The following is a 12,779-nucleotide window of genomic DNA, read 5'->3' as shown; positions in this document are numbered from 1 at the left end:
ACAGCCGTGCCCAAACCAGTGCACCAGCCGAGCCTAATGGGGTGCACTTGACGAACAGGCTTGACTATGTCAGTCATTCCCACCCAATTGTGCCAGTTACCCCAGTCCAAGGCACTGCCCATCCCAGATGGCATCAACCAGTCGTCCTGGGCTGAGCATTGTGGGAGCGTCCTGACCTGGGGTTTCCAGTTACCCCTGCATGAGCACACCAGCTGTCCCAGTCTGAGTGTGCTAATCTCCCTGGTCTGAATACACAGACAGACCCAGGCTGATTCTGGATCATACACAGCTTCTGCTTTAAACCAGAACAGCAAAGAGCCAGATAATGGTGGCTGCTGGTTTATACTCACATGCTGTTACTCCTTAGGTAATCACTTACTCCAAGAGTGCTTGCATTACATAGTCACTAGAGATGGTCGACAATTGTCCAGCAACAATTTTTTTGATCGAAAACGACATTTTTGGGTCTAAATGCACCTTTCTTTGGGAAATGTCAATTTCTGACAACTGAAAATTTTCAGTTGTCAAAAAAACAACAACATTTTTAGCTTGCAGTTATACAACAAAGTGCTGAAACATTTTGCAGAAAATTTTTGACAAAAATGAAAATATTTCCATATTCTTTGAAATTTTTCACAGGAAAAACTCCAATTTCCTGACCAGCTGTAACCACTGTCCACTCTAAGAGGATAATCAACTCATGCTTTATGCCATCAGCTGGTAACTGCCTGGGTCAGGGAGTGGTTGCCCCTTTGGCCTGAGTGGTTAGTCAACATGTGGGGCCTTGCAGGGTTGTTTCCATTTGGATGAGGAATCAGTGATACAAGGCAGGTATTTTCTTTGTGTATCATTGTTTGTTTTCAAAGAACACACACAAAGCCCTGTTTCTCTGAACATAGTAGAAACAAACAAGAGCAGGCAGTTTCTTTGCTCAGAAAACTCCCAGTCTGACATTCCAGTGAACTCTGTACCCAAGAAGCTCTATCTATTTGCTTCCTCCCTGGGTCATGCTCACTACTCCATCTTCTGTCTCCAGCACCCACAGGCAGCAATCAAATAACCTATCCCCTGAGTTTGCATCAGAGAAATCCTTCAGTCCACATGGTTTAGGTCTGACCTGCCAGGCAGTCTAGTCCTTGGGTGGTAGCATTTATTGTTTGCAGTTGTCTTTACAACATAATGGGGTTTGATTGCTCCTTCTACTGAGCCTGAAGGAAGTTCCTTGGACACCTATTGGCCTTAATGAGGTGTGTGACTTCTTTTGAATCCCAGAATCCACTGTTAGCAGCCATTAGCATCTTTCAGCATAGCAGTATCTTTCTCTCCACATATGAAACATTGCACAACTGACCAGGAGGATATAGGTTTCCTCTTCCTCTGAGAGCATCAGTTAGTTTCCACCAGGCTGGGTCCTGGGTCTGAAGGACTGATTCCATAGGGCTCATCTTACAGGTTTTTCAGAAGCCAGTGAGATGCCTTTCCTGGGATATATTCATGCTCACCTCCACCTGCAGGAGCATGGAAGGGATTATCTCCCATTGCTGACTTCACGAGACCAGTCTGACAACGGTCATCACGTGCTGAGGGCTGTTATAAGGGGATGGGGATTAATTGTTCTCCACATCCACTGGAAGTAGGACAAGAAGTGATGGGCTTAATCTGCAGCAAGGGAGACTTTCTAAGTGTCAGGGTAGTTAAACTTTGGAATAGCTTCTAAGAGAGATTGTGGAATCTCCATCATTGGAGACTTTTAAGAACAGGGTGGAAAAACACCCATTGGGTTTACTTGGTCTTTCTACAGTGCAGGGGCCTGGACTTGATGACCTCTCCAGGTCCTTTCTAGCCTGAGATTTCTCTCATTCAATGTACATTGTACCAATGCACCCCAGGTGAAAGTCACCCCAGTGCAGAAGACTAGCCACAAGGCCTATGCATGGCTTAGGCCCCACGTACCTGGTGTTGTCTCACTGGGTGTTACTCAGAGTACATGGAATCTCTCCTATTCCCAGGGAAGCTTTGATTGTCTGACCAGTGAGAGTTTGGGGTTTTTTTAGTCATTTGCTTTGTACATTCTCCTTTTATTGTCCAAATGTTAATGTCCAATAAAAAGAAAGTAAAAAAGAACCAAATAAACAGAGAATCCCAATAAATAACCCATTAAATATAGCTTTGAAATGTCAAGCTAAATGTCACCATGGGAACTAGTTGTTCGGAGTAACAATAAAACCGAATTTTTAAATAAAAAAAAGATGTGTGTGAGCGCCATGGGAACAAAGTTCTGGTAACATCTAAAACTTCTCCACAAGCATTCTCCTAGCTGGGGACTTATACCTCACTATTCAGTGCGGTGTATGAGCACTAATCAGAAGTAAGCTCACCCCAACCAGCAATCTATCATTTATATTTAAAGATTTCTCCAGCCAATGTGCAACTGCCAAGGAGGTAGGAACCTCTAGATCATCAGGGATGTGTATCACACAAGATGAATTCCCCATCATCACAGAGAGCATTGCGTGAGTTTGATCTGATGGGCCAACCTCAGAAAGGTTCAGGGTTCAGATTCAGCAAAGAAAAGGCCCTAGACGTTCTGATGTTTATCAGAACCAACCACCTTTCTGAGGCTTGTGAAATTAGGCTGGAAATCTCACATGAACAGGGACTTTCTCTTACTGATCAGGTCAGAGTTACATAAAGAGTAGCGGTGGTATTTTAAGCGATTGGATGGATCACAGTAGTACAAATGAAAAACAAGTGTATGACAGAGAGAGAGAGAGACGGGTAGAAGGAGTTGGTGCGGAGAGTTCAACTGACCACTTCAGAACCATCCTTCTGTTTGGGTTTGGGTTAGCTCTAGAAATGGAGCAGAGTCCATAGGCATCAACCTTTTCCCCTAGTGTTGTGGTCTGGGACTTAGGCAGTTGGACCTAGTGGTCAGAGCAGAGCTGTTCAGGTCTAGTGGTCAGAGCAGAAGCTGGGAACCAGGAACTGGAGCTGGAGGTCAGAGCCGGAGGCAGAATCAGGAGTCAAGCCCAGGGTTAGAGCCAGAGTCAGTAGCCAGGGGTGGGGTGTAAAAGCAGGGATCTGGAACAGGGCAGGAAGAGGACAGGAAGGCAGGGTCTAATATAACAGCCAGTCAGGGATTCACCTCATTGACCAGACAACTTCCTGTGCCTCCTTCTGGCTTAAATAGGGAGACTGAGCCAATCAGAGAGGCCAGAGGTCTCCTCCAATCAGGAGCTTCGTGGATGGTGCCTGTGTTGAGGTACGGTGGGTGAGGTACACTCCCTGCTGGGTGGTGGCTGCAGTCTGGGTGCCCGCAGACCCAGATTCGAAACTCAGGATCCCTCAAACCTAACCAGTTCATCCACCCTTACATTGCGTTCTGCACCCTGCTAAAAAAAAGTACTCCAGACCTGTTCAGTAAGAGTCAGAGATGCTACCGCTTCCCTTAGCGATAAGGCAGTGCCCTGGGCTGGGTGTCATGGGGTGTGTAAAGGCGGGTCGGATCATTTGGGGGTCTGTTTTATGAGGAAGGATGAACCAGCGAAGGCAGCTCCCTGCTTTTTTACTGAAGCCTTCTCCCATAAAACCCTGCAGGGCAAATGAAGCCGGTTCCTGCCATTGAGACCATCTCTGGTTTTGCCTTTCGAAAGGTAACAATGTGAAAATCACTGGTCTATAAAGGGAACAGTTAGAACGTCTCATTAAACAGGAACATTAATAGTCAGCTGTATAACAACCAGTTCTGCTGATATTGTTACTTCCACTGGATCATCAACTTTAATCCTTCCTCACGACAATAAAGGGTTCACCAGGGGCAGGCCTCCTTTCGATTCAGGACAATATACAAGCCATGTCCTAAAATCTCATTTATTACAGTCACTTGGTTGTCTCCTTGCAGAGCGTCACTTTGTCCTGGAGTGAGACTGATACAAGGCAGCAGCTGAGGTGTCATGCAGCAGCGTAAGACCCAATCCAGTGTTGTCACCTGAACTCTGGTTCAGGAAAGCACTTAAAGATGTGCCTAACTCTTGAGGTCAATGGGACTTGAACACTGTGCTTAAAGTTAAGCAGGTGCTTAAGGGCTTGACTACTTAGCGCAGCAATGCACCCTACAGGGTGGGATTTGTAAAGCGCACTCAGGTGTTGCACATTATGGGGTCCAGGTGTTGCACATTATGCTGGTGTGCACTAAAGGTTCAGCGCACACTACCTTGAAGTCCACTAGGGAACCTTTAGTAAGGTGGACATGGCTCAATTAATGTGCATCACCTGAGTACGCTTTACAAATCCCACCCCCGGAGGGTGCATCACCACATCCTGTAGATAAGTCCTAAGTGCTTTCCTGACCTGGGACCATGAGCAGCTGATGGACAAATTGCCAAACGTTCCTTGGTTCCATCAGCAAATCTCCCATAAATTGAGATTCTCAGGGATAGGCCAAATTCATCACCCTGGATCCTAAACACTCCCTGACTTGTATTGGGAGTGATGGGGTGTCTCAGAATCTAGCCCTGAGCAGATCTGAACTGCACAGCATGAGCCCAGCTCTCAGCATTGCCGGGATGTTTTCTGAGCGATCAAACTTGGGGAATCTGCAAAGCGAGGCTTAAAAATCTTGTTCTCTCGCCTGGTTTTTTTTGCTTCTTCCTGCTTCTAGCTGGGCTAGACTAAGAGCAGGGCAGCCTTTCCAGTTGGGTTTCGGAACTCAGGGTCCTTGTAGGGCAAAAGGCATGCAGAGCTGAATGACAATTAAAAATAATTAAAATAAAACAAACGCCAACCAGGCTTTCCCCTATGGCCCTTTGCAACCAGCATACACATGAGATGCATCCTCCGCATGAGATAGTGGCTGCAGAACCAAGGGCAGCATGTAACGACCCTTAGCGAGAACATTGCGGAACACCCTCATTTAGTTCAAGCTTGAGGTGAAGGGCTGGTTCAGTTCTTGCACAAAAGGGGCAGATGATATGTCACTGTATTTTGTGCTTTTATTACTGTTTGTTCTATGTCAATCCAAAGCCAGCTACTCTTTACCTAGGAGAAGAAGATAAAAATCAACAGCTAATACAAAACTGAGGCAAATGGCAAATATTGATTCAAACAGGAACAATTCTTATTGAATTCTGTAAATGAACAGTTGTCTAGTATTATCCTGAGGTATCTAGCTCAGTTTGTCAGACCCAAGAAATTTACGCAGCTTGGGAAATGTTGAGATGTACAAAAATACTTATCTGAACCTCCAGATTTATCATTAATTGACAGAGAGATGGGTCCAAGCCTCAAAATTTGCATTTGAATGTAGATTCAGATGTAGAAACTGGCACAGTTCAGAGGTCTTTAGATGGAGTGCTTTGGTTTATTACTCAGTCCTTACACAGGTAAACTTCTGGTGACAGGCGATAGGAATCTTTAACACTTTCACTTAAATGGATGATGTAATCCTATCACACAAGGATGCTAACGTATTTTCCAGTCCATTAATAACTAAGGAGGATGTTAAACAATATCATATAGAGATTTATATTTTTAAATTGGCCGGACTGGATAACTTGCACAAAAGAATCCTAAAAGAGCTGGCCGAAGGTATCTCTGCCCACTAATGTTATTTTTTAATAAATCTTGGATTACCAGAGAAATTCACTCTCACAAGCTGCAGTGTGAGTGATACAATATGCAATAGGCTATGTGCACATCCCCTTAATTACACTATCACTGCCTCATGCCTTGCTAGTGTGCAGCAGAGAAGCCAAGTGGTGCTTGTGGTTAGGCAGCAGCAGACAGGACTGATGAGTAAGGTCTTCTATTTACAGTAATGGCATGTAGGAAGTTTCTATCTGAGTAAGACAACTGTGATGTGAGCAGTGTCCATGTGATGACGAAGAATGCAGCCAGCTGAAAAAGATCCACAGCTTTACCAGCCGGGCATGGTGGGGGAAATTGTAGCTGTGGTTGTTCCAGGGGCTCAGAAACAAGATTAAACTTGCACTCATTTATCAAGTTTGGAAAATCCTTGATAGAGAGGCTGGAAGCAACAAGAGCTGGAGGGGATGGTAGCAAATGGAACTTTAGGTCATATACACTAATTAATTACCTAAAAAACACTGCTGTGGCCCCTGTAGCAAGAGTTGCCAGAGAAAATTACTACATGCAAAAATCAGATTCGTTTAACTTCCCAAAACAACCCTTTTAAAATTACGGGTGGCTGTTTGTCTAAAAGGTCTGCATTAGCAATTATTTTGGTGAAGTTCTCCGGCCTGTGTGAGGCAGGGGGTCAGACAAGATGATCACAATAGTCCCTTCTGGGCTTGGCATCTAGTAATCATCCCTGTGATTTTTGTCTGAACCCAACACAAACATGGATTTCCTCCCTTCCATCGCATCTTTCTGAAGGGTGCATGGCCCTAGTTCGATCCCTATTTTAATATTCTATCTGTGTGCCTGCACGTGCCTCTGAATAGGGAGTGCTTTCAAAGGGAAGAACTGTCCGTGTTGGTCTGGCTAATAAACCCGGTGGGTCTCTTTCCCGTATTGCAGGTGTTTCCAGCTATTCGGTGAGTGGATGAGGCCCCTGCTACAGGGACATTGAGAGTGGAGCTGAAAAAAAGACTGGAGTAAATAGGTGAGATTTAATAAACTGCGTACAGGGCCACATTCTAGCCTTAGTCATCCCTGCTCAATCCCACAGAAGTCAGTTGAGAGGCATATTTGCCTGAGAGTAAAATTTGGCCCCAAAATGTGCAATTGAACGAATGCTGAGGAGGAGAAAGAGCAGAGCAATGATATTTTGCATTTAGCGGAGGATCTCAAAGCACTTAACAGAGCACCAATTAATTAAGCCTCAGACACTCCCTTGGGTGGTGGGTGAGTCATATCAGACCCATTTTGCAATGCGAGGGCCTGATTCCAAACCTTGATGAAATCAAACAGTTTTAGATCATGCCCTGTGGTACCAAATGCAAAATTCTCCACTCGGCCCTATGAGTGTAAATCCACAGTAAGGGCCACGGTGAAGCCGCTGTAGCTCTCAGTGAAGACGCTACCCACGGGAGAGCTTCTGTCTGATGGGTATTCCATCTCCCTGAGAGGCAGGAGCTGTGTCGACGGGAGAAGCTAGTGTTTGGACCAATACAGACACTTAAACGCCACAACTTGCAGCCTTTCCTTCATGTCTTTGAGCCAGGATTTGCTTTGTTTGACTGACCAGTCCTGGAAGGGCTTGCAGGCAGACAAAGGCAGGTTTTCCCATAGAAATCACATGTCAAATGTGTATACAAGAGCATCATGTTGGCCCCGTACATGATTTTAACCCCACTTTGTGACATAATAGTGCACATTCTACTCTTAGATACGTGCACAGAGCTGCCAGCTTCTGTCCTCACATGCAGGTATGCAGCTCCTCTGGAGAGTTGTAGACACACACATTTAAGGCAGTATGGAGCAATCCATTTATGTGACAAACTAAGATCTGTGGGACAAATCCTGAATTCTTCACTCCTGTTGATTTGGCCTTAAACAGAAACAACCAGAGGGATAGTCTATAAAAGGACCGCCTGGTGAAATTGTTGTGATTTGTTTACAGGTAATGGAGACCGACAATTCCTCTTATGACTACTTGGTGGATTATGGTATTTATGACGATGATTTGACCACAGTTAGTGTTAAGCAAGAGCCATCGCATGATGAAAGAGACATTGCTAGAATCCTCTCTGTTGTAATCTACAGCCTCACCTGCCTCCTGGGAATTCTGGGGAATGGCCTAGTCATCACAATCATCACTTTCAAGATGAAAAAGTCCATCAATGCCATTTGGTTTCTCAACCTGGCTGTTGCCGACTTTCTTTTCAATATCTTCCTGCCGCTGAATATCGTGTACACTGCCATGAACTACCATTGGGTCTTTGGGGCGGCCATGTGCAAGTTAAATTCCTTCCTCCTCAACCTGAACTTGTACAGCAGCGTGCTGCTGTTGACAACGATCAGCCTTGACCGTTGTGTTTCCGTGGTCTTCCCAGTCTGGGCCCAAAACCATCGAACCACCACTCTGGCATGTGTGATTTGCGTCGTCGACTGGGTGGTTGGTTTGATCATGAGTTTCCCATCTCTTATTTTCAGGGACACTACAACTCACCAAGGCAAGATGATTTGTTTTAATAACTACTCCTTGTCCGAGAATAAGTCTGACCATCATCGGGGTATGATGAGACACCAGACTGTAAACATCGTCAGGTTTCTGACAGGGTTTGTCATTCCCATCACCATCATCACAGTCTGCTACATGATCATCGTCTTCAAGCTGAAAAGAAACCGGCTCACCAAATCCAAAAAACCCTTCAAGATCATTGTCACCATTATTGTAACCTTCTTCTTGTGCTGGGCCCCCTACCATGTTCTGAACCTCCTGGAAACGAAGCATGACAACATCTCCCATGTGGTATTCATGATTGGGATTCCCATTGCCACGGCTCTGGCTGTGGCCAGTAGCTGCATGAATCCCATCCTTTATGTCTTCATGGGCCAGGACTTTAAAAAGTTTAAGGTGACCATCCTCTCCAGACTAGTGAACGCACTAAGTGAAGACACCACCCATTCGACTCTCGCTCAGAGGAGCTTCTCAAAGATGTCCTCAATGACTGAAAAGGAGACCACCCTTCTCTGAGCAATACCTTTGGTACCTGAGGGGCTCACCGAGGATAAGCTCTGATCAGCTTTTATTTGGAAGCAAAAAATAATTGCACTGAGATCTATGAACGTTCTCTAGTGCTTTCAAAATATGGTTGAAGAAGACTTTCCATGTGTTCCAAGCAGTGCCTGGGTTTTCCTGATCAAATATCTGCATCTACTCACATTAGTTATGTCTGATGATGGGTGCCATGAATCTTCACTATAGATTCTCTGACCCAGATTGTTAAAAAGCGACAAACCATAGCACATTTTATATGCACTCGCAATACCAACGCTGGTAGCGCTCCATGTACCTTTTGCTTTAACCTTTACACTTTTCTCCTCATGCCTCCTGAACTGCTCAAGAGAAGGACTACTTTAAAGCACCTGGAATCAAAACTGCAGATATGGATTATTATGTCCTAGAGTTTAGAACGCTCTGTGGCCAAAATGCATTTCCATCCATGTGGCTCTTTGACTATTGGACTAGTTAATTCATTTAGTCTTTTACCCAAATCAGATCCTCAAAGATTATACATGCTCACACCTAATAATTGTGTGTTCAAACCCTGCATTAGTGGTGACTGCACATGCAGACTAGTATTTTCATGCACAAATCTCCATTTGCACATACAATTGCTTAGTCTATGGGCAAATTAGCACCCAAAGGTAGAAAATTTGACCTTAAATGACTAGAAGACTGGGTAATGTAGAAGTTTCCAGAGACCAAGGAAATTGAAGAGACCTATGCCAAAGAGAGACAAAAGAGCAGAGAAGAGAAAAACAGATTCCTTCTCACTGAAGTTGGGGAGAAGATGGAGGAGGCCATGACTTATAATTCTTAGTTTGAGGACATCCTTCCAATGCCCACCACTAAGGATAAGATTATGTCATGGAAGTCATGGATTCTGTCACTTTCACAGACTTCCATGACATTTTCCGCGTCAGCCCCAAGGTAGCAGGGGGCCGGAGCTGTCAGCCAGCAGGGGCCCTGGAGCTCTGAGCCACACCAGGCTGTGAGGGCCCCAGAACTCTCAGCCACTGCAGGGTGGGTGGAAGCACCTGGGGGGCCACCCATAGGTGGTGGGGGCACCTGGAGGGCAGCGAGTGGCAGGAGCCAGTGTCCATGACTTTTACTAAAAATAACCGTGACAAAATCTTCACCTTGCCCATCACACACAGTGAGATCAAAATGTCTTGCTAGTCTAGCTGGGATATATATTACCTATTATATAAGAAAATGATTATGAACATGTTATGTACAGTGTATGCAGATAGCCATTTAACCAACATCTTAAAGGTATATAATATATTGGTACGAGTATAATAAGTTTTTAAATTGTGTTCTGAACATTCTTTTCTCATCAAGTCCACCTGAAGTCAGAAGAACAAATAAATATCAGACAGAATACTGATAAAAACTTACACTCACATAACATCTGTACTGCAAAGGGGTCAGAAAATGTTTCTGATATAGATATTACGTACCAGGATAACTTCTTCCACCACTACAATGCAGCCACCTCTGGGGTTGAACGTGGCACCGCATGCAAAAACACTACACAACCGTTTCAGACAAGAAGTGAAGAATAACTTCTCTGATTAAAACTGAGAAGGAGCACTTATGGAAAAGTCCTATAGAATTTATAAGGGGTAAAAGTACCAGGGCACTATAGAAATGTAAAAGGGTTATATAGAAATTACTCTAAAGATCTATAATACTTATTCTCTAGCGGAGATATAATTATGGAGCAGAACTAGATAAGGTTGCACTGAGTTTCCATTCTAGCCCCGACTTTGCCAGCCCTTGACCTCCACATCTACAAAGAGGGGAAATCAGCCTCACGATGGGGGAGTTAGGTCTTCCACCACATCAGAATCGAGTCAGACTTGGCATTCCTGAGTTAGGATGTTTGCTACTAACTTCTCTAGGACTCTGCCATAAGGGAACGTTAGGGAGGTAGAATTCCCAAAGTGAGAATTCGTCCAGGACGTCATGGTGAGGCTTGCCAAAGAGCCGTGGGATTTTTTTAACGACCCCTCAGTCTCACAGCTCTCCTGGATGTTAGTTTTAATGGGCATGTTTGCCTCTGGTGCCTGCATTTCCTCTCAGAATGGCATAGCCCGAGAGTACTGCGAGTCAGACGGTCTGACAAGTTCCTTTGAAATACCCTCCAATGGGTAGATCGGGAGAGAGCTGCCTAGCGTCAGCTAAACAGACAGGTGCAGAGTCTCTTGGTCTTTGCTTCAGAACAGACCCCAGCCGTGGTCCATGCTGTCAGCAAAACCAAGGTTGTTTCTAGCACACCCGAGTCGGGGGGTTTCCGGTTTCAGCCAGGACCCTGACAAATCACGGCCGATTCATCTGAGAGCGAAGAAAAGGTTGCCATGGCCCTCTCTAAACAGATCCTGCTGAGTCTTCAGGGCTGGCTCCAGCTCCCATGCTCTCGCTAGTCAGCACTGGGGAATAATTGGATTCTTCATCCACCTATCTAGGGCTTGGCAAGGCATCTACCGCTGTGATAGCTTCAGGTCCAGGACAGCAAAGCATTGAAGCACATAGCGAACTTTAAATATGAGAGTCATTCCACTGCAGTCAATGGGCTTACCCCTGTGCATAGAGTTAAGTGCTCTGCTGAATCAGGAAAGCGATCCAGCACCGTGACAATCAGTGACATTTCGGGGTATGCAAGGGGTGGTGATTGGGCTCAGACACAGCATTCCAGAAATGGAAAATTCTCAGCAAAATACAGGGAACAATCTTCTTTGCAATTTCTTCTGGGCAAAAATCAGTTTGCCTCACAACCAGAGCAAATTCATTTGTCAAGGCCTGAGGCTCCAAACTGTGGCAGCATCCATTGCCGCTGGGTCTGATGAATAACTCTGAATCCCTGCAAGGGACTCCATGTTAAATCAGTGGCGCTCCTCAAGGAGTTTGCCTCTGGACTGGGGAATTGAATGCTGGAGCAGCCTACATTTACGCAGCCAAACAAGACCTGCAGCAGTGACTCTCAGAGCCTGGGTCAACTGCCGTGAGCTGGCAGGGTCTAAAAACAGCAGGGTGGCCTTTCGGGCTTGGGCTGAAACCCAGCGAGGGGGAAGAGTCTCGGCGCCTGGGCCGTAGCCCAAGCAGGGACATCTCCCCTGCTTTTTTAGCCCTGCGGCGTGAGCCCAAGTGGGTTTCCCCGGGCCCTGAGACTCATTGCTGCACAGGTGGTTTTGCTGAGTAGAGTTACCCTACGTTTGTCTCATACGGGGTTCTGAGCACGGCCACAAAGAAACCCTTCTAACAGTTCTCCCAGGGATGCAAAGGGTTCCAGGCTAGGAGAAATGCCAGATTTTAAAAAGTGTTTTGCTTCACTTTTGCTCTTTTAGGAAAGCCAGTTGCATTGCTGGCTTGGTTCATTTTATCCTGCCCCCTTTACGAGGCAGAATGAGGTCACGGTAGTGCAATCATCCAGGCACATTGCCCCATGACCTGTTCAAAGACACAATCAAGATTCTCATCCACATGGCTTTCACCAGGATCCAGTAGTGAAATATCTTCCCAGGTACCTCCCCAGCCCCCGCACTCCATCTCCTCGCAGGTCACATATCAGGAGTGGTAGCAACAATCCCTCCAGTGTGGTGTGTTAACTCCATTCAAGCTCGATGCCTATTGATTCAGAGCAAGGCAAAACAAAACTCCTTAATGCTGCCTTTCGGTTGTGCGATACCGAAACAAATTGACCTCGTGACCCCTGCAGCGGGCGGCTTATGTACAGAGGCCTCGGGTTAGATTGCCTCTGCTACGTGGTGGATCACAAGCCTGGCTCGGAGGGGTTTAGCCCTAAAGGCGGTAGATCAGGGACTCGGAAAATGGAGGGGGAAGAAAAAATAGTAGGACAACCAATGACTTCAGAAGTCATAAACGCCGAGTGAAAATCGATGGGCTGGGTTATTGGCATTGGCAGCCTGTGTAGAGAAGAGAAATCTATCGATCAGGCTCGGCTCAAGCCAGTTACCTGGCAGCTGTGTTCCGGGGTAAGTTTTAATCCATAAATAAAATTAGCTGGAACAACTGCAGTTTAAAAGCTATGTAGGCCCAAACTGAGATCTTCCCAATACCGTAAGGC

The 12,779-nt window shown here is 45.7% G+C and overlaps 1 protein-coding gene across 6 annotated transcripts in view; it reads left to right on the top strand.

Moving 5' to 3' along the window:
- The window catches only part of CMKLR1 (chemerin chemokine-like receptor 1), a 43,959-nt gene extending 33,951 nt beyond the window's left edge, over nt 1–10,008 (top strand). For 4 of the 6 annotated variants that reach the window (XM_038373558.2, XM_043498199.1, XM_038373559.2 and 1 more), the window contains 2 exons: nt 6,538–6,622; nt 7,583–10,008. In XM_038373558.2, coding sequence (XP_038229486.1) covers nt 7,586–8,659 — 1,074 coding nt within the window. In that variant the 5' untranslated portion in view covers nt 6,538–6,622; nt 7,583–7,585 and the 3' untranslated portion in view covers nt 8,660–10,008. Of the gene's footprint in view, nt 1–2,410; nt 2,514–6,537; nt 6,623–7,582 lie in introns of all 6 variants that reach the window. The other 2 variants (XM_043498200.1, XM_043498202.1) reach the window with 2 other exon arrangements.
- The last annotated feature ends 2,771 nt before the right edge of the window (nt 10,009–12,779 follow it).

The sequence above is a fragment of the Dermochelys coriacea genome, chromosome 15 (genome assembly GCF_009764565.3).
Source record: "Dermochelys coriacea isolate rDerCor1 chromosome 15, rDerCor1.pri.v4, whole genome shotgun sequence".
NCBI lineage: Eukaryota > Metazoa > Chordata > Testudines > Dermochelyidae > Dermochelys > Dermochelys coriacea.
The sequence above is the reverse complement of the archived record's forward strand: the minus strand, read 5'-3'. Positions and strand labels throughout refer to the sequence as shown.